Source organism: Paralichthys olivaceus, chromosome 1, assembly GCF_024713975.1.
Source record: "Paralichthys olivaceus isolate ysfri-2021 chromosome 1, ASM2471397v2, whole genome shotgun sequence".
Taxonomy (NCBI): domain Eukaryota; kingdom Metazoa; phylum Chordata; class Actinopteri; order Pleuronectiformes; family Paralichthyidae; genus Paralichthys; species Paralichthys olivaceus.
This window is the reverse complement of record NC_091093.1, coordinates 5,993,334-6,014,982: the sequence shown is the minus strand read 5'-3', so window position 1 is coordinate 6,014,982 and position 21,649 is coordinate 5,993,334. Positions and strand designations below refer to the sequence as shown.

Below are 21,649 nucleotides of genomic sequence, written 5' to 3'. Positions count from 1 at the left end.
AGTTCAGCCACATTAAATACAAGTTATTTTAACATGTGGGAAAGAGAGACCATTTTTTTAAATGGATGACAAGTGTCGAAAAAACAGGAAATGGACATAATACATTTGGTTAAAGGGACCCAACAAACAAAATATGAAGCATAATTCCAATATCTCATGTAACATTCTAAAATAAACTACAAATTCTATATCTATAGAGCGATGACTTATAATGACTTACATCTTTGGAATTTATGTTGATAGATCTGGATGCTTAATTTTACTTTTTAAATCCTGTCTGGTCAGAAAAGATCATGAACACAGTCTGATCTGGAATCATTTTGATGTCACATAAATTAACGAAGCATTGGAAGTGTGTGTGTGAAAGAGAGAATATCAGACCAAAGCTTTCTGCTGCCAGCTCTTCTGTAGATTCTCTCCAGTTCATCCATCAGGTTCTCTGCAAGCACACATTGTGTGAGGCATTAAAGAACATCATTAAGACATATGCATCCCACCATTCTCTGTAATACCGAGCTACTATACTGGGAGAGCTAATGTTAATGTTAACGGTAATATAGGCAAAACTTCTAACTGATGATATTTTGGACTTAATCACATTTCGTTTTTCATTTAATGAGAAAACTTGACCTCTTGTTATTGATATGTATACTGACCATCTTGAGTTAGAAAGTCTGGTCCTTCTCTCCTCAGAAGGATCCCTGCGAGCTGAGCCTGACTGGCCAAACAGTTGGAGTCCTGAGACAAACATAATTACAAATGAAAAGCTTGGCTTAGTCATACATACAACACAGCTATAAATAAAAAATATTGAAGACATAAACCAACTCAAATATAGTACAAACTAAAAAGCCACACTGGACTTGTTAGATCAAATGTTTTGTTTGCAATGCTACATTTATAATAAAATATGTATATGTTGGTTTTTATTGTGTTAACTCATTTCAATTTGATAACAGCATTAATGTGTCTTAAATATGAAAAGATTTGAGGCATTGTAATGTTAGATGGTCTCTTTATGGCTGCTAACACGCTTAAATAAGTAAAAAACAAAAAGGTAGTGCAAATGCAAAGCTGATGCAGATGGGAACATTATTTCATTAAAAAATAGAATAAAATCACTAAAAACCAAAACTTAACAAAGTCACATGTACTGTAGATGTGACATTTTAGATTTTCTATGCTGACTTCTATCCTGAATTTCTCACAGAGCCAAAACATTCCAATTACATTTAAGTTTCGATGGCTTTAAAATGCTCATGAACACGTTTCAAATATGATGATGAACAACTTCTTGTTCAGAGTATGGTGTGGAGACAGTATGAGGAAAATGTTTAAAGGTATTAATAAGAAGATATAATTGGAGCGACAGGGGACAGGTGGCTAGGTGAGTCATGAAAAGACAGCTGTGTGACAGTGAGTCAACAGGAGGGAACAGTGAGTGAATAGAGGTCATCTTTCACACAAATAATGAAAGGTTTCACAGGAGGATCTGTGAGCTGTTTACCATGAAAAGGAAGCTGGAGAGAGTATTTTTTGATCAATGTGAAAGTCTTGAATGTTTAATTTGTTTGAATTGTTCACAACATTAAAAAGATGTCAAATCTGACTGGACTGACCGTTTTTTGGTTCTTCTGCATGTTTGACTATTTTTTTCTCCACTTATAACAACAATGCAATGTCAACTCCAACTGTACATTTTACCATTACCAGCACTTTTATATACTAGCATAATACTAAGGAATACTACAGTTCTGAAGTAAAAGGCAATTATGTTCGCAGAGATGTATGTATCCACATAATTTATTTTGCTCCCCTGATTTAATCACATCTTGTAATAGGTAATTTTTTTTTATAATTAATCTCAACGTGTGTGTGTGTGTGTGTGTGTGTGTGTGTGTGTGTGTGTGTGTGTGTGTGTGTGTGTGTGTGTGTGTGTGTGTGTGTGTGTGTGTGTGTGTGTGTGTGTGTGGACCCTTTCCCCTGAAGACAACCAACTCACGTGGAACTTCTTGATGATCTCATGGGTGGGCTTGTCCAGCCACTCCTCCACACTGATCTCTGGCTGCTGCTCCAGTTCTGAGGCGTTGGGGGTACTCATCTGACGCTTCACCTTGGAGTGTTTAGGCAGCTCCAGCTCCTCAAAGCTCTTAAACTCCGAGATCCTATACATACACACACGCGCAGTTAACTGCTTAACAGCTTGTTTTTCCCATTTGCAATATTTCCCATTTAGAAGTAATGGAAAAAAATGATAATGGTGTGAGCATCATTCCTTTGATAGTTTGTTATTTTATGCTTAGCTACTCTATTGATCCTGAAAAAAAATATTTCAGCTCAGATCATTGTGTCAGCTACACATCAGTTTAACAACTTGGATCAGGGCAAAAGCTCTGACCTCGGACCAATCATGCATGAAAACTGAAGGAAGCTCTTACTCTGCCTCATTAACACGCAGGAAGTCCAACTGCTCCACCACCGCTCCAGATATCAGGGTCTGAAAGGTTGATGAGAGAAATGATCAGAAACATTTCATAGTTTGCAATGTAATTATAGACTACAGCCTTACTGACAGGCTGAATTATATAATGTTAAAGTCCGTATTTTTATAGCACTTTCCTAGTCCTGATGACCACTCAAAGCTCTTTACAGTACAGTTTTACCTTCACACAGACATTCATACAGTGCATCTATGTGCAGCACTTGTCTCCATGAGAATGGACAGTTCAGTATCTTGCCCGAGGACACTTGGCATTCAGAATGGGAAAGACTGGGATTGAGCCGCTGACCTTCTGGTTAGAGGACGAACGCTCTAACTCCAGAGCCACAGTTGCCCCAATAAGAGACTGAACAGTTATATACCTGTGAATATGTGTGAAGGGGAAATTATACGGTAGGGTTCAAAAATACAGGAAGCTTTATAACTCCCAGAGGAGAGCTTTGCTCCATGACTCAGACAAACAACCCTTGAATACTGCTGTTCATAACAAATAACACCTGGAGTAGTGAGGTATGAACGAGCTTCACTGTTTTAAAATGTTTACAAATGTGTACGGCTGCAGTAACAAGTGAGCGTCTAACACGGTAATATGATGATAAAAGTTTGAGTATCTTCAAAGTATTTCTTTGTAGGAGTAAAGAGCACAGTTCAATATGACTTGCTCCTGTGGTCAAAATGTGATATTAGCCATTCCAACTGAAGTCAACTCCAAAACAAAAATGTGAGGAATATAGGATAGGAGAGATCCTGCTCCCCATAACAATGAGATGATGAAGAGGGGAAGTGTTTCAAAGCTGTAGGAGTTAGCTGTGAAGTGAATAGCAAATAGGCGAATGGAAGGAAGCACTTTAAAGCTTAACCGTGTGAGGAAGTCTCTGCTGAACACCACAAACACTCCAGGAGAGAAGTTCGGTTTGGAAAACCTGTCATGAGTTTGACAAAGCACTTGCTAAAAGTTACCAATTTGAAAGTAATTCTACTTCTACCTTGGTCCCTGCTCTTGGCCATCATGAAGAGTGATTGTGTTCTGCAGCTTAAAGCCATAAACTTCACCATGACAACTGAGAACTAACTGCAGCAAACTGTAAATAAACTGTCTACAGTAAAGTGTAGATAATTCATTGAAAATTCATGAAGACTGCTGGGAGTATTCCGGTGAGTTACACTTGCACAGAGGAAGCATCTCCATATTTAGCAAATTAAGCAGTAAAAGGAAGGACATTAATGCAGTAGGGCTGTGGTTTAGTAAGAGTCTAGTGACATTCAATTTAGATTACAACATTCTTAGCTAGTGGTCAGGGTTGAAATATAAACTAAATATAACAGTATTTTTGAGAATCAGTACAGTACTACGATCTAATACTGCTACAATCAAGTGTATCATTATCTAGTATGCAATAATACGATGGCCATTTTAAAGAAAATTATGTCGAGATTTTGAGAGTTAAATTACAAGAATAATATCAGAATTCATAATTCTCGATTATAAATTTCATTGTTTTTGGAGAAAAACCTCTTTATTAACAGGCAGATATAACCAACAATAACCTCGCAGTCAACCACCAACAAACATTTCCACAAAAGAGGGGATTTCCTGCAAGTCTACGTGGTTCTTTCTCGAGAATAGACACAGTTTACAATGCATTATTTTCTGATGAGCCAAAAGAGGAAATATTGCATTATGTGTGAAACTTTTACCAGAGTATAACTTAACAAGATGCTAAACATTCACAAAATGACTTCCTATTATGGCTTTTTTCTCAGAATATAATGATTCTTTCTTTAACACTATGCTCTGAAATCTCAGATGTGACTGTAATACTCTGTCGTACAAGAATAAAAGGAATTTTGATCAAATGACAGGTTGGATACGAGGACCTTGTTTGCAAATAGTGGTTTTACTCAACCAGCAGAACTGGAGATTTTTTCATTTGGATGCTTGTTTGTGTCAGAATGTTGAATGTACATGCTAAAATGTTCTACAGGGAGCACAAGAGCAACTGGCGAGCTAGGTGATAGTTCAGGTTTGTCACTATGACTGATGGTGTTCTCATCACCTTTTCCATAACTAATTCAGCAATCCTCTTGAGGAAGCTGCGAACAAAGTTAACACTTTATGATAATAAACTGATTTTCCTGTAGTCTTTATGTGGTCCTTTTTTTTTTTTTTTTTTAGATAGATTTTTTTTGTTTCTTTCTCCTTTGTGAGGGCACTGCAAAGACCAGCAGGGAAACACAGACTCTGTTGTATGTGGCTGCTTTCATCAGCATCTATGGAACTTTTTATTGTTCCATTCATGCCTCATGTCACATGCATAGTATAACTCAGTAATGTAAACTGGTTGTTTAATGCATGTTGGCACAGAGCCTTTGATTCAGACTTCTCTACAGTCCTCTCAGTGCCTCAAAAGACACATTTATGGACTTCTAATCTCTTAATATACCATTTAAATTTCTGTTGCTGCTCCAGTGTATTTTTCACATAAAGCTTCACGCCATCTCTGTTTAAAAAAACAATAGGCTGAAACCAGCTTCACCTTTCCAAGGCAAACAAAAACAGACTGCCTTAAAAATTGAATCTGACAGAGCGAGTTCAACACACAGATAAACACTTGCATTGCAATTTGCAAAAAGAGGGACTCCAGATTAGGGACTGGGATTTTTTTTTCACATTTCACCAGAGAAAGAGGTGAAGCCCTGAAAAACAATCTGTTGAAAGATTTGTAATATTAAGCCCACCTTCATTTCAGAGATAGCTGTAATATCCGCAGTAACTGAACAAACAGAAGAGAGCAGGTGGCATGTTCTCCCCTGACAGCATCTTCCATGAAAACCCTTCACAATATGTAAACCATCAAAACTGCAGAAACAAGGATGACAACACTGATCCACTTGGATTGATATGAATGATTTAACACCACTGAGTCACTTTAGACTGCACAGGATAGGGCTAGGTGATATGTCCAAAGTGTTATCAAGATAAAAATGTTCATATTGATATTTATCACAATAAATGTCAAACGATTATTTCTTTCAAGTTTAAAGACAGATTTTTGCTCCTGAGTGAAGGTTGTGAGAATGACAAACAGCAATAGAATTTATAAATCTGATCATTTATGTGTTATACCTCCGCATAGTGCTTTCACAATGCACAAGAACTATATCAACATATATTGAACCTCTTTCGTATTGTTATTATATTGTGATAATTTTGTTATCAGCCCTAATGCAGTATACACCTGAGCATTTGTGTTCAGCAGTTGGATGATACTAAAGTGCCAGCAGTAAACACAGTGAACTCCCCTGATCATTGAGCAATAAGTATGTTTATAATCTTACTTAAAACCTGTCAGACTGAAGGCTGTTGCTGTTAGCTACTTTCTATTTTTTATTTTCCACTTGCTGACAGTTATGTGCTGTTAAAGGTTTCAAACCTTTTTGTTGATACATGAATAATTAGACAGACATCCTTGTACACCAGCATTTGTTATATTCAGTATTTGCTGAATGGTGACAAAAGGGAGTCTGAACACACCATTGTATTTTATCATAATTAAAATGATGTCTATCTAGTGATTAAATACTTAATTAATTTTTCATAATATGGGCCGTGCTGTTGTTACAGAAAACAAAGAAAATACTTTGACTGACTAGTTACACATCAAATAATCCATGAAAGACATTTACAAGCGTGATATAGAGTGTTTAAGGATGACACAATGAAAACTAAATACATCAATACAAAATAAGCTCATTACATGAATTAGATCGACAAACCTGAAGTCTGTCGACATGAACTTTGACCCCACCGATGTTGCCTTTCTTGAAAGATGCCAGCATGTCTAAGATTGGGTTGAAGCGGCTCCCCCTGGTGAGACAGAGGTCAAAACATTTTGTGCACTTTCATTATTTTCTCTCACAATCACAATATCAGTGTTAAAGCTTACATTAGCATGACATAATCACAGCTGAAACCTCTGAATATTAAAGCACTTCAACCAAACCCTCAACGCTTTGTTCGCTCTGCTGTCATCGTCTATACAGGTCATCATCCCGATCAATAGCAAACTAATGACTATTGAGTTGCTTCTGTGAGAACCCACTGACTCATTCCAGATGCTGCAGTGTGGCTGTACAAGCGTTTGTAGCACATTAAACATATGGTTCTTTGGGTAATGGTCAATACTCCTGTAATCATCCCACCAGCCAAGCTATAGTGATACAAATGAGAAACATTATCACCCAATCAGCAAGCGCCTACAGTAGCACCGTCCTGATAAATTGCACCGACCCTGTCAATAAGGTTTGTTGTGAGCTTCAGCCAGGATCAGACAGACAGAGATAAAGGGTGATATATGGAGAGATTGGAGGACGAAGAATGTTATGAAAAAGCTATCATAGGACAGGAAGAGAGAAAAAAAGATTAAACAGCTATTATGGAGTGTGTGTTTATTACTTGATGTTATCCTCACGGATGAGGACCAGGAACAGGGGACGTCCCTGCATCTTCCAGCACTGTTTAATGAACTGCAGGGCATTCTGCAGATACACACACACACACACACACACACACACACACACACACACACACACACACACACACACGTCAAGTGTGGTTTAAAAATGCTGAAATTAATTGTGATTAAAATAAAGAAATGTATACTTAATTAATGTTAAATGGTATCAAATTATTCAAAAATATACTTCAATTTGAATGTGATTATATATATATATATATATATATATATATATATATATATAAATCTTATTTGTCTGATACAGGCCTGATACAAATATGGCATTGGCTTATTATTAACCTTCACCAAGGAGGCTATATTTTTGTTTATTTGCAGAATTATGCAAATAAATCTGGATCTAGTGAATCAAAATGTGGTTTCATGAGGGGACTGTTGGGCCTTGGCATTCTAGTGTTCATTCTGTGAGCACATCACAAGTGGTTGGCTGTGGAACTGTGACACCACAGAGTTCTTCAAGTGTGCCCCAGACTTACCGTGATGTCATCAATCAGCAGCATTACATCCTGGGACAAGTAAAAGTCACTTAGATCAAACACTATTGGGTAGCACACCACTGTCTTGCCCAGGATACGATAAATCTGAAGGGAAACAGACACACACACACACACACACACACACACACACACACACACACACACACACACACACACACACACACACACAGTATTGCATTAGAAGACGGATGGTTCACAAGTAGCCACATACACATTATTCTGGGCAGCGTATAAAACAAGTCATCAATCCTAAGATAAGGAGGACACACAGGAGCTACACAACCGCTCCTGATGACACACATACAGTACATACACATACATAAAAATCTCTGTTTCACACATGCAGATTGACACTGGACACACACACACACGAGTATAGTACGGATACACTGATGATGATAATGTCCTCTGGCATTCTGCCAACTTCTCCATAAATGTTCCATTATAATATTGTCCTAGCCATGTGTTGGGAGTCATGATTCATTTGCTTGGCGATGCCTTTTTTTGAGAAAGCTGCTACAGCTCAACTTATTTGTTCGTGCTGTAACCTTCAATTGGGAGAAACTGCGAATAACAGTTCATATCAGCAAGAGATATTAGCACCAAGCACACATCTACTGAACAAATGCACAATGGCACAGCACACAAACACACCCATACACACAAACACAAACACACACACACACACACACACACACGCACACACACACACACACACACACACACACACACACACTGCCCGACAGCAGCTTAGCATATTAAAATGCAGCCAGTCTTGAGAAGAAGCCAAATCTATTCAGCATTCACTGATGCGTACTGTATGTGTGGGGAGGTAAAAGTTCTTGAAGCTGAATATTTTCTGTCTGTTTTCCAAGCAGTGGTTGACTCCTCTGACCTCGAGGAAATGTATGCAGATCAATATGTGGGAGGTGTTACATGGTCACCCATGACCTGTGTGGAAGGGCAACATGGACTGCACATATGAGTGAGAGGGTACATGTAAGTATGTGTGTAGGTATGTTCGTCCATGCAATTTCATACCTTGCAGGTCCCGATGCAGCCCACTGGCCTGTCTGGACGCCCATTCAACCCTAGCTTCTTGTTAATGGCGAGGAAACGGTAAGCCTATGAGAAAACACACACACACACACAAGCTATTGAGCAAAGCCACATACCATTGAATATATCTTGAAAATTGTTCCTTGTTCAAGCATGTTTGTGTACTTCTGTAAAACAGCCTAGAAAATAAAAATATCTTGACACGTTGTCATGTTTATCAGATTTAAGTTGGGGCAAGTGTATCCCTGTCCCTGCATATGCCCTAGGATTTCAGAGAAAACTAAAATGTTTATCTATGCATTTCCTGCGATCACATCACCATTGCTTTGCATTTAAAAACACGATATTTGATACAAAACGTTAACACAGTTTCATTTCTTGTCTTAATGAAAGTGTGAGTTCATCATCCATCTGTCCCACCGAGACATTTGTGTTGTTGCAAGTCATAATCTGAAATTACCTCCATATGGCTGAAACACCTTGCGATATTAGCTCTGTGTAATGTTATGAGACGTGCGATAATGACAGGTCCCCGCGCTGCCATCAGTGACATGGTTATTGGACCGAAGTGCACCCACGGGCACCGGAGCTGATAACAGTGTTGCTGTGAGCTGCAGATGCCCATATGAAGACATGAGTCTTCATTACAATAAATAAACAACAGCATGATGCTTGATGGTTTCCATGTGAGTCAGACACATTTAAACAAATTTATAAACTCAAAGCAGTGGGTCTTCAGTTTCCCACATAAGTCAACAAAAGCAGGTTTCTCACTTCTAGCTGACAACTATTGACTCTGTCAGCTGAGATGCAGACTGTTGCTAGGAGATTAGTCTGATGGCCAATAAATTTACTGCGAGTTGCATGAAAACAATGTCTCCAGCTGGTTTCAGTTTCTAGGAGACTTGTTTTAAATAACTGGATAAATAACTGCAAAATAACTAGATAATAAGTTGCTATGGTAACATGTGCATCTTATGTAAGAAATGCTAACACAGTGAATGAAAAAAAAAACACCTACATACAATGAGAACAGTGAAATATTAATAACAGTAGCTATCTACTCGTATATATATAAAGTGATATGAGAGATTATATATGGATCATTATAGGTAAAATTATACATATACATATATATATATATATATATATATATATATATATATATATATGATTAAACCTATAACGATCCAATTAATCATCATGATAAGCATTACTCAGCTCATTGTAAAATGTCATCTTTGTCTCAGGAGGATGTTTTTCAAGTCTGACCAAATACCCCAAATGTCAGAGCTAGGCTGGATGTAGCCTGGTGATCCCACTTACAATGTTTAAAAGTCAAACATCACACTTGTGTAAATTTGACAATGCTTTTGTAACAAGAAGTCTGTGTTACAAAAGTATTGTAAAATTGGAAGGGTCTTAAGAAGAGACAATTTTTGTTGCATTATGGGAAATGTAAGATCCAGTGTTATGGAGCTTGATCCATACAGCAGAAAAAAATATCTCAGCTCATCTCTGCTGCTTTGATTTCCATCAATACTCTGCTCTATGCAAGTTTAAAAACTTTATTCAAGTTTTGCAGCAGCCCTTTAACAAGATTAAATATCCTTCAGAATAGTCCTTTAGTCCTTTTCTTGCTGTGGATTAAAACTGTCCGGCAGAGGTACAGTAGTTTAATCAAGTTAGAAGTGGTGTCTCCAGACTGCAGCCTGATTACAATCCAGAGGTCAAGTCCGATCTCAAGTATAAAGTTTATGAGCAGAAAATGTTAACATCAACAGAGTAGATGTGTCCGGAGCAAGAAGCTGGAGGAGAGCTTGACATTAAAAACTCAACTCAACAGGGCTTTGGCTGAAGAAGAAGACGGCTAAGGTTAGCCGAGGTCAACGCTCACATTTAATTGGTGGAATGAAATCCTCGCTGTCAGTCAGAAAGAGAATGTTTCGCCAAGTTTCGATTTATCAAACTGACTCAGCTTGAATTTAACACAAGTGCCAATTTACAACATTGTTATGCCTGATGTCTAATGATAGTAATGCTGTTTTGTGTTGTGGAGATAAATAAAAAGGAAAAAGCATAAACAGAAATCCTTGAGTGTTTTGCTGCACTAATAACCCAATTATCAAGTCAAAAAGCTCCTACACTTGTCATACAAAACAGAGGACAAAGTCATGGCTTCTTCCCATTACTGTCTCTGAGATGCATTCAGCGAATGCAGCAAATGGGATGCAGAAGCTCAATTTCCAGAGCAGAGCTCCAGTTAAAAGCTTCTCACCGCTGTGTCGCCTGCAGTCAGACCACGCCAATACAAAGATGCAGAGAGAGATGAGATGGACATTGATTTCTCTGCTCTGTTTACTTCAAGTCCAGTGGTGTGACATGCTCGCCACAAGTTGTCATTTACTACAAGTGCGTTCTGTTTCGTTACTTGTCTGGGTGTGAAAGCAGAGCACTTACCCTTCTTCTGACAGCCTATAAATTCAAAATTTTAAACATCCTATCATGAAACGACACCAGCACACCCACACACTCGAGTGGCACTGCAGGAAATCTGCCTATCAAGCCCCTCTGTGCCGCATTCTACCCTCACACTTATTGCAATACCCAATGTCAGCCAAAAGGTGGTGCTCTGCTACTCCGGTGCACTTGCTAACTGTTTTGAAAGGCTTGCAGTGAACACAACAGGAGAAGGCAAGTGTTGGAGAAGAAATTAAACAAAAAGGGAGGGAGAGTACAGTCTTTAGGTTTTAAAGCAGAACAATGTTAACTGAGGATAAAGTGACACTGCAAATCACTGACCAAACAGACAAGCATGAGACCTGGAGGAGAAAAGCAAGGGAGGCTGGAGGAACCTCCGCACTCTGTGCTTCCTGTGTGCAGAATACCAATGAAGAACGACAACGCACAGGCAGCCTATCAAAGCATTCTTTCATTCCCTTACATTTCCACTGACCGCAGCACAAACAGCACGCCTGACAGGTGGGAGGGGCAATAAAAAAGACATATTTATAGGCTGCCTTTTAAACGTCCGCAGTGGCCACAAGGTGTGAGGGGATACCACCGGCTACTGCTTTCAAAATTCACTACAGAGACAGTCCTCCATTTGATAGGAGCTCATGTGTTCTGTCATTGCTGGGTCGGTACCACAGATTCATTTTCACAGCTGATGTTGTCATCCAGAGGGTTGAGCATCTCGTTGAAAAGCTCAAAATAATACTTTTCATCTCTTTTGAATTTTGGAATCAAACTTTCTGCTTCAGTGACAGTTTTTTGATCTCCTGGATCGCCCCATGAAAATGTGTTTAAATGATAGAACTGAATTTTTATGATGTATATCTCAAAACAAGCCATCCATGTACATGTTCATGTACAATGAAAGAGTTGGTTGCTATAAGTGTTCGTCTTCTGTAGCAATCCCTTCCTCTAATGTATATTTGAGCATTGGGCTAAAAATCTTGCTCCTGTGTACAAATAAACTGGTCTGTTCCAATTCACCCATTCACGTACACATTCATACAGCGCTTTTTCAATCAGGTACCATTCATACACTATCGGCACGGCTGTCTGGGGCAATTTAGATTTGATTTATTTACACAACATAAATTCTAAATTCAGAAATAAAATGTTAAAAATATGAGTGGGATGTGGTAGAAAGTAGTAATGCCTTATATGAAATCCAACTATAACACAGTTATTCACATCAAGTGAATCTCTTCCAAATGTACAATGTCTTTCAGATATACTTCTCTTGCATTTCCTTGTCCTTGGTTGAGAGCTACACATATATGTGAAAACAAGTGTATGAGACCATTACCTCCAAGGATGTTACATTTTCAGTTTGTAATAGTACATTTTCAGTTTGTTTCTCTGTTCTTTTGTAAGCATGATTGCGTGGAAATTACTGTACAGATTTGATTATTCGATTCTTGGAAGCATTTGGTATAGTTCAGGAAAGAACTCAATGAATTTTGGTGCGGATCCAGACCGGGGGATGAATCCAGGAATTCTGAGATTAAACACTTTTAATTTCTCAGAGAATGATTCATGGATCTTGAAGACAAAAACGAGACATTTTTAGGGGACTGATATTTATGAGTGTGTGAAATTTGGTGTCAATCCAAATAAAAATCTGGATCTTATGAATTTAGGGCCTTGGCAGAGTTATGCACTGACTGCCATTCTACTTTCAGCAGGCTCACGTTACCGTATTCAACATTACATGTATTTCCATGAGCTCTTAAACAGAAGTAGTAAAACTGTTAAATGCTATTTTGATCAATATTTATAACTGACAAAAATATTAAAATAAGAGCGAAATTACTGGAATATTTGTTTATAGTCTTTTGAGTCTTTCACTCTTGGAACAGAGTGTCTCTTTAGGGTCTCTTTGGACAGCGCCATGTGCATGTGAGGAAAATGATCTTGACGAACGTAATTTCTTCCACACTGACTCTCTATGGTGAAAAAAAACAAAAAACAGAAACTGCTGAAAGGGAGGCTATTTTTGGACAAAGCCGTGATTTGTAAGGGGATAAGCACTGGAGTATATGGGTGGGAATAACACATTGCAAAATGTAATTGCCACTCTCCCATCGTCAGGCAGCTGTTGTCAACACAATCAAATTGCTGCGAGGGACGAGGTGAGGTGAGCAAATGCAGCTCGCAGCTCTGGAGATGGTGGCGACGCTGAGATAAACAGATTCTGTCGAGGAAGAAGGACCCAGCTTCGGATTTAATATTCAGCACAGGGCTCGCTCTGACTCACGATTGCATATCCATTTTAGAAGCAGCACGCAGCAGAAAGAGGTGCAAGGGGAAGGAGGGAGAAAAGTAACAGGTATGACAGTTCAAAGGGAGATGGTAGACCTGGAGGGGGTGAGTTGTTTGGTGTAATAGACATAATGCGGGCGGGGCAGGATGAAGGCCAAGAGGGGAGAATAGGGTTAGAGAAGCCAATGTCACAGTATACTGTAGTAGCAGAGGGACGGAGGGTAGAAAAAGGGCCCGGAGGAGCGGAGTGAGCCCAGTGAGATGACATGATAACAAAGATTGTTTATAGAACAATGTGTGGAAAACAAATGCCCCATCACAGATGTGACAGCTGTGGAACAGAGGCTAGAGAGGAGGCCAGGGTTTGAGCGATGGATAAGACGGGAGAGAAAGAAGACTGGGAAAAGGACTTCAAACAGTATAGATGCAGATGAGGGACAAAGAACAGTCTCTATTTGAGTGAAGGATAAAATGGGATTGAAAGAGAAGTTGGAAGCAAGGGATGTAGTGCTCGGTGTCTCAGATATGACAGTACAAATGGTGTCATCTGCTGCAGATGAAAGAAGCTGAGTGGACAGGATGAAAATAGGAATGGATGGGTCTACTTCCAAATATAAAATAAATCGCTTATAACAATCTCCTATTTACACTTTGTAAGAAACACCCACCACCAATGAAAAGCAGCAGTTCTTTGCAGGTATGGATTATAAAAAAAAAGAATTTCAGCTTCACATTCATACTGCCAAACTCCAGTTCTACCTGGTGTAGAGTAGAAAGTTCTAAAGGTGCTCTACTAGATTGACCTCGGGTGACTATGGAGACCATAGTCTGTTTATAATGATGGACGACATGACTTCTCTCTTGATTGCCAGCTAGTTGCTGCCTGCAGTACAGGTCATAAATGTCACCAGTTTTTTACTTTTATGACATTGAGCATTATCATGCAGGGGGTAACCATTAGATAACTGGCCATGAAGGGATGAACATTGTAAACAACACTCAGAGAGGCTGTTGACTGATATCAAGGGAACAAAGTTTGCCAAAGAAAAAAATGACCAAATCACTACTCCAACCAGTCTGGCCATCCTCCTCGGACCTCTCTCATCAACAAGGTGTTTCCATCTGCAGCTGCATGCAGCTCACTGGATGTTTTCATTTTAGGCTGCACTAGAAACTCAGGTCGACTAGCAATACTTCATACAAAGTCACTGGGATCACGTTTCTCTCTCTTTCTGATTGTTGATGTGTATGTTGACTGGGGCTCTGGACCTGTATTTGCATGATTTCATGCATTTTATAAATCGAAATGTTAACACAGGAATGGCTAATTGGATAAATGAGCAGGTGCACAGTTGTTCCTGTTAAATATGTGGTAAGTTTACTTTCTACTTTTTTATGTATAATGTTTAAAACACATGCAATTCCATCAAAAAGTTAATTGTATATATTTCTAATTGTATGTATATTGTAATTGTATGTGTATTAAGAATTTATAATTGAAGAGCAGAATGTCTAGTGGATTCTGGATAGATTTTGGACAGTGAATTTAAATGATCTGTTTCAATTGTGCTCCTACAAAACTTTAATATCAGACTTGTGAGAGCAGCATGACTGCTGAAAACATTAAGAACAGAGTTTATATCATATTACTTCAATAGAATATCATGTACACTTTTAAGAGCCATGAAAACAGAGGTTTTAATCAAAAAGCTGAGCAGGTGAAAAGACAAGGGACAAAATTCATTTGTAAAAGCTCATTTCTTTTTTTTTTATACGTGGACAGACCCCTAAGGATGGTGCTTAAAAAAAAAAGAGCTGTTTCTCATTTTAAAGTTACAGCTCTGATATATTTGCCTCCAGCTCCTAAGCTGATCTGCTCACTGTGACCTTTAGGTGCTTAACTGCAGGAGTGAAACAGTTGTTAAGGTAATGATGGAAGTGACTTCCAATTATATATGTTTAATCTCTTATGCAATCATCTAACTTACCCTTCTGAGAACAATTTTAAAAGCCACTCCGCTTCATGCATCTCCAATTTGCCAGAGTGAAACAGTGGTTGCTCCGCCATCATGCTGATCAATCAACATGAACAATCACTGTTCGAATAATCAATCACCTCAACCAGCAGACTCGCTCTGATTGATGGGACAATCAAGAAGAAAATCTTAAGAGCAAAAAATCTTGGACTGACAAGAAGATGGACTGAATGAGCCAAGTCCTGCCGGGATATGGATAGTTTAGATGTAATCTAGCTGACTGTAGGATTGATTTGTGTAGTTGTAGAGAAGGAGGTGGTAGTGGGGCACCATCAATTGTCTGTCAGAGTTTCCTTCCCCAAAATTTCCTTCATGTCGATCCTGTTTATTGTCAATCTCCTCCATTTAAATCTACGATGTGAAGCCAAGCAGCAAGACTCTGCAGCTAATTGTGCAGTATAAAATGTATGGAATCAGTGAGGTTTCAATTGACCCTCCCTCGTACTACATCTGCTTAATCATAGCTTAGCAACTGTTACTATCCTTCTGGTCATGGGGCTGAGGTAAGAGTATTCCAGATATAAAGAGTTTGGAGGATAGAGTCGTTTTAAAACAAAGAAGGCAAGAGCAAAAGTTGTGGAATTGATGAAACTGAGACACTGTTAAGACGTTAACATCTGGCCTGAGTGATGTGATCATAAGAGATCAGCTCTAAGTACAGGTCTGAGTGCACCCCCATGCATCCTCAATGCATCTTAAGATCTGATCCCTCAAACCACAGTGAGAGGGGGTCTGGGCCACATGTGGCCACATTCTTTAAGCTGCATGAAAGCAAACGCGTCCTGGGTCACATATGAAGGACCATCTCCTCTGCTGACATCCTCTGACCCGCTACAGCTTCACTATGAACTCTTACTCTTGTCAGTGTCCATATGTCCATTTATCCATACGATGACTGACAATTTACGTTCTTCACAGCCGCTGCACGAGATTCATTCAGCCCCTTCTGACCTCACTCTCTGTCTCTCTTCTTCTAAAAGGCGATTGATCGTTTTCACATTGGCTGCAGACATGTTGTTTTTCTTTTCACACTGACATTGAGCTGTGAGCTGTTGTGCAAGCTGTTAAAATTAAATTGTCACATCTCATCTGTGGGTTGGAGCTTCTACATTGTCTAAACCAAAATGTGAACTGCTTCGTTAGGCCTACATGGCGGTTAGCAGCTAGTTAGCATGGCCAGCATCTGTAGTATAGCCTTGGTTTGCTGTGTGTAGTCCAAAGAACCAGTGGTCACCAGCCTTTACAAGCCCAAGATCAGTTTTTGATTCCAAGCGTAAGCAGAGATCTATCACCCAAATATACTTCCAAAAAAACACTTAGGAGGGTTATATTTCTTTTTTTTGCAATTTCTGTTAAGGGCTCAATATATGGGCATAAAAATATACAAAGATTACAATTATCCAACTGTATCTATTCAATACACAATATTCACATTAATATAAATTCATATAAACAGCATCTGTTCAATGCACAATACTGAGCTTCTCTATTCTACAATATGTTCTGAAAACGTCTGCTCCTGCTGCACAATGTTTTTACGAAGGCTTTGGCGACCACTGGCATAGACTGTATAAAAATGAGCTGCAGTGTTTCAGTTTAACACTGTGGTGAGGCAGGTGACAGGTGTGTTTCTTAGTGTGAAAAACGTGCAAAAATGAATGTGTCTGGAGATCGTAAATACCAGTGACTACTGCAAAGTCATTTGACCCAGGAATAAATGGCAATTATATCCTTTCATACTGCAGAAAAAGATGGATATGTGTGTTTAAGTGGTTTTGTCCAATGTTAAATTGGTAACAGTGTACTATAACGGGGGCAAACTAACTTCAATACAAAAACATTGTTGCTCCTTTACTTCCATTTTAACACTAAAACTAGTGACAACTAAGTTTGCAGCTGGTTTCCCATTTTGATAGACGCTAGGGGCAAATTGAGTTGCAAATGGTTAATGCTAGATACTGTAGCAAAATCGTTGCTAAACACACTCTCACTTGAAGAAGAACACTCCAACTGACAGACTGTGTTTGTGCAGGATTTTTGTTCTCAATATGAGTTTGTGATTCTTAACAACCGTCATCTACACTTGCCCAATAAAAATTAAAGATTTAATGAGTTTTACTTGTTCCTGAAGTCAAGGACCCAAAATGATCATGAGCCGTATCACTGTAAACTGTATATGTGCCATTCAATAACATAATGCTCGGTCTAGCAACAGTAACAGGGTGTAAATGTGTTACCTTGACCAGTTCTTTCTGAGGCCAGATCTGGATCGGCTCCACCTGCTGGGGCGTCTGAGTCTGAATGCCATAGGTGTTCAGAAACACCTGCAATCTGTACAGACAGAAAACAAATACTATATCAAACTGACAATTTGAAAATCCAGCTATAGCTGGATAATAACCCTCACACTAAAATTACACTCAACAAATATTTCTGAAATAATATTACTCAAATCACTTGAACTAATCAATAATCTACAGCAGCTAAAAATGCAGCTTAATTATTTATAGGTAAAGCTATACTTGTGCCCTTAGTTTAGACATCTGCCTTGTGTTCTTGTAAATACATATCTCATGTAAATCAGATATCTTTTATGAATAGAGATATATACACAATATTATGAATATCATATAGCTGGTCCACAGATTATTATGCAGCGTTAGAACACAGCTGTGAGAAAGAGGCTGTAGGAGTCTTAATGGGGTTTTAGCAGCAGCAGTAAATAAAGCTAGAGGCTAACAGGCCTCACATTCTTTTGCCCCTGTTTAACACTCATACACCCACTCTCTTGCACATGTATCCAAGCATGCCTACACACGCACAATGGGAAAAGTGACAGATGATGGTAGAGGTCAAGCTGAGCTCCAGCTTTATGAGTTCTCCACAATAACAACACAGAGAGAGCTGAAGGGGAGATAAGTGAAAAATAGCTTTGCTTCATGGTCTGCATGAACACATACACATATTATCTATATTCATGTACACACAAACATATTACCTCTGGCTCTCAGCAATAAGGGCCACGTGAATCACAACATCATTCTCTATGGGGCCCTGTGAAAAAAGACAGAAGAGAATTCAACATGTGAACCACCTACATGAATATGTCATTGAATTACATTCATTTTACTTTTAAATGAAGGTACAATGAACACGGGTCATTTCTGTATTGGGTTTACATGTTCGCCTCATGTCTGCGTGGGATTCCTCACTGCATGCTGGTTTCCTCCTATAGCTGGAATGTATCTAACTTGACTATATGTGTACATGTGAGCGTGAATGATCTCTAAGTGCCCTTGTGACCTGTCCAGGGTTCACCCCGCCTCTTGCCCAATGTCATGGAGCTGTGATTGGCTCCACACATTCTGAATAACCAACAAAAGTTCATGAGTGATGTGCGAGCTGTGGGTTGGGATGGAAGGATGTGATAAGTGAGAAATTGAGAGAAACATGAGGCTGTTAGACTGATGTTTGGTCCACTTTGTGAGATGAACTGAAATTACATCAAAAGTAGAATAATCATATCGCCAAAAAGAGGAAGGAGAACCACCAATTTCTAGGGTAATCCTTTGCATAACTCAGACACCAGAACATGAGTTCCAATCCAATTGATGTTTCACACTCATTTTGAGCCTATTATTCAGGAGAAATGCATTTACTTCTTGCAGCTTTTCTAAAGGGAAGATGTGATTTTTTTTATATATCATCCTGATTTTTAATACTCGTGGGAAGTGACCATAGGTAATAATCAGACATCATTATTATTATCATTATTATTATTATTGTTGCATCATACATTAGTTTTGTAGAAAACAAAGAGGTGATAATTCTTGATATAAAGAATACTTTTTCACCACAGCCACTCATATTTCTGACACTATCCAGTGGCTACACATCATGTCAGATGAAGTCCTGTCCTAATTGAAGACAATCCAAAAGATTCACATTTTCCCCGTCTGTAATATCTGATTGGCTGCCTCTGTTAAACATTTAAGTGGTAAACCAGAAATATTCAATAGTTCAGGGACTTTATCTTGTTTTTTTCAGAGGGAGTTTGGAAATGGAGAAGTGAGAATCAGAAATCATTGGCTGTCCACATATATACTTTACAAAGGTCTCCGTGAGGAAATTTTAGTTCTGACAACTTTGTATTTAAAACCTTCAGCTCTAGGTTTACAATACAGTAAATATATGTATTGATAACATTATAGCTTTGATCCCACCCACATCAACAAGAGTATATTGATCCAAGCCATCACTCAATAGTATTACACACAGACACAATGGCCATTAATAAATGAAAAGTACTTTTGAGGCTTTGTGACTGTACTATAGGTAACATCCGTGAGAACAGAACTGTAACTACGAAAGCCTGTTTTCCTACTGCTTTCATAAATATATATATATATACGAAGAAGGTCAAGGTAACACATCATAACACTCTAACAACTCACAGACAGTAACAAATGGCCAGAGTGGAGCATCAAGTCACTCATGGTGCCTGCAATGGTGCAGGGTGAGAGACAACATGAATGATAGAGAGAGAGAACCAAGGGGTAGAACAGAGAGTCATTTCTGTGGTTTTATCTCCTGTAATGGCAGACCTTTTGGGCTTGTGGACAATCAAGAAAAACACAGACAAGACATTGCAGTTGTTTGTCTTTTAGCGGAGCACCTGCACACAGAATAAATCACATGCAAACTGAGGCAAAAATGTTGAATGTTGTCACTTTGCAAAGCCGAAACTGCATTAATAAGCTTTTGGAATAGGACAGGAGAATAAGGAGCATATCTTTACACAACCACTGTCATCTTAAGTGATGGAAGATGCTTTTATTTGTCTGTTTTCTATCACTCTTTCTTTGTTTGTTCCCCTGTTATATTTATATGCCTGTAAATGTGAACTATGAGTGTGTGCATATTTATGATTGGTTCACCATTGTTAACAAATAAGCATTTCTTTCTCATTTTCTTGCTTTTTCTCAATACAAGAGTTGTATGTATATTTATATCTGTGCACATGTAAATGACTCTGTACTGTATGTCCGTCACTGCCTTTCATCTTCTCCGTTATTTGTAGAAGTCCTATTTATGTTTGTGTGGGTGAATTGCAAGGAAATATGATCATCTTCACTGCAGTGAGTGACAGTGTTTTCAGGGCCATTTAGGAAGCAGGCATCAGCTTGTGACTCACAGGAGCAGCGGCCTTTCATCTTGTTCTCATTGTGGGCACACACACACACACACACACAGACTGATACATGCATACACATAGAACAGTCTTACACATAAAACCACAAGAGTACAAATGCTTAGATTCAGCCAGTGACAGAACTCTAAGCCGAGGAACAACAGAGCAATGAGCATGCTTGTGGAGGCCTGTGCGCGTGCGTTCCCTAGTCCCTTATCTTAGCATAACATGATGCCTAACACCACACCTCATCCACCACCTTATTATAAGAGTGACACCCATAAATAGCCCATTGGCGTTTGTCAGAAAAAGAAAATATGGTCCTTACAAACACGCACGCACGCACACCCTTACAGCAATTCAAAAATGTCCTCACTTTCCCAAAATGTCCTCAGTCCCTAAGATCAATGTTCAATATGAAGAGACGGACAGAAAGAAAGAGAGAGAGAGAGAAAGAGAGAGAGAGAGAGAGAGAACTGGGAACCATTTTGTTTGCTCCATCTTAGGTAGTTGGAACCAACAAGCTCATTATGATCAATCAGAGAGTAAAGAGAGAGAGTGGGGGTGGCTGAGCAGAAGAAAAGAACCAGCTGAGCACGAATCTCTCCTGATGAATAGCAGAGCAATGACTCCTAAAATACTGCAATGCAACTCTCTCATTAGCGCTGGTCTCTGAGCAGACAAAGGACTCATTTGGCAAAGGACAAGATATGGAAATGCATAATGGAGACACGAGAGAAATGTACACTTGCATGCTCTCTCTCTCTCTCTCTCTCTCTCCCTCCTTCCCTCCCTCTCTTCTCCACGCACCACTGTTGAACTTTGGCGACAGACACCTGTGAAAACCACAGGGAGGAAAATGAAGCCTCAAATGTTTCTTTATACAACCTTTTCAGAGGAACCCTAAAAAACGTCAATGCATTGTGACCGGAATGGTGTCAAGTCTGAGAGGGAAGTGGAAAAGATATGCCGTTTCTCCACAGGGACTCTGCAACACACTGCAAAAGGGTATTTAACAAATCATATTGGACCCTGGATGTCCCCAATGGTGCAGTCAG

At 39.0% G+C, this 21,649-nt stretch overlaps 1 protein-coding gene across 3 annotated transcripts in view; it reads right to left on the bottom strand.

Annotated features, from left to right (window-relative positions):
* Positions 1–21,649, bottom strand: part of phkb (phosphorylase kinase, beta) — a 98,215-nt gene that overhangs the window by 10,823 nt on the left and 65,743 nt on the right. For all 3 annotated transcript variants that reach the window (XM_069535463.1, XM_069535397.1, XM_069535525.1), the window contains 10 exons: positions 18,399–18,454; positions 17,638–17,731; positions 8,574–8,657; positions 7,512–7,616; positions 6,957–7,039; positions 6,278–6,368; positions 2,439–2,497; positions 2,003–2,165; positions 657–738; positions 382–439 (listed from right to left, as the gene is read on the bottom strand). In XM_069535463.1, the coding sequence (XP_069391564.1) occupies positions 382–439; positions 657–738; positions 2,003–2,165; positions 2,439–2,497; positions 6,278–6,368; positions 6,957–7,039; positions 7,512–7,616; positions 8,574–8,657; positions 17,638–17,731; positions 18,399–18,454 (875 nt within the window). The remainder of the gene's footprint in view (positions 1–381; positions 440–656; positions 739–2,002; positions 2,166–2,438; positions 2,498–6,277; positions 6,369–6,956; positions 7,040–7,511; positions 7,617–8,573; positions 8,658–17,637; positions 17,732–18,398; positions 18,455–21,649) is intronic.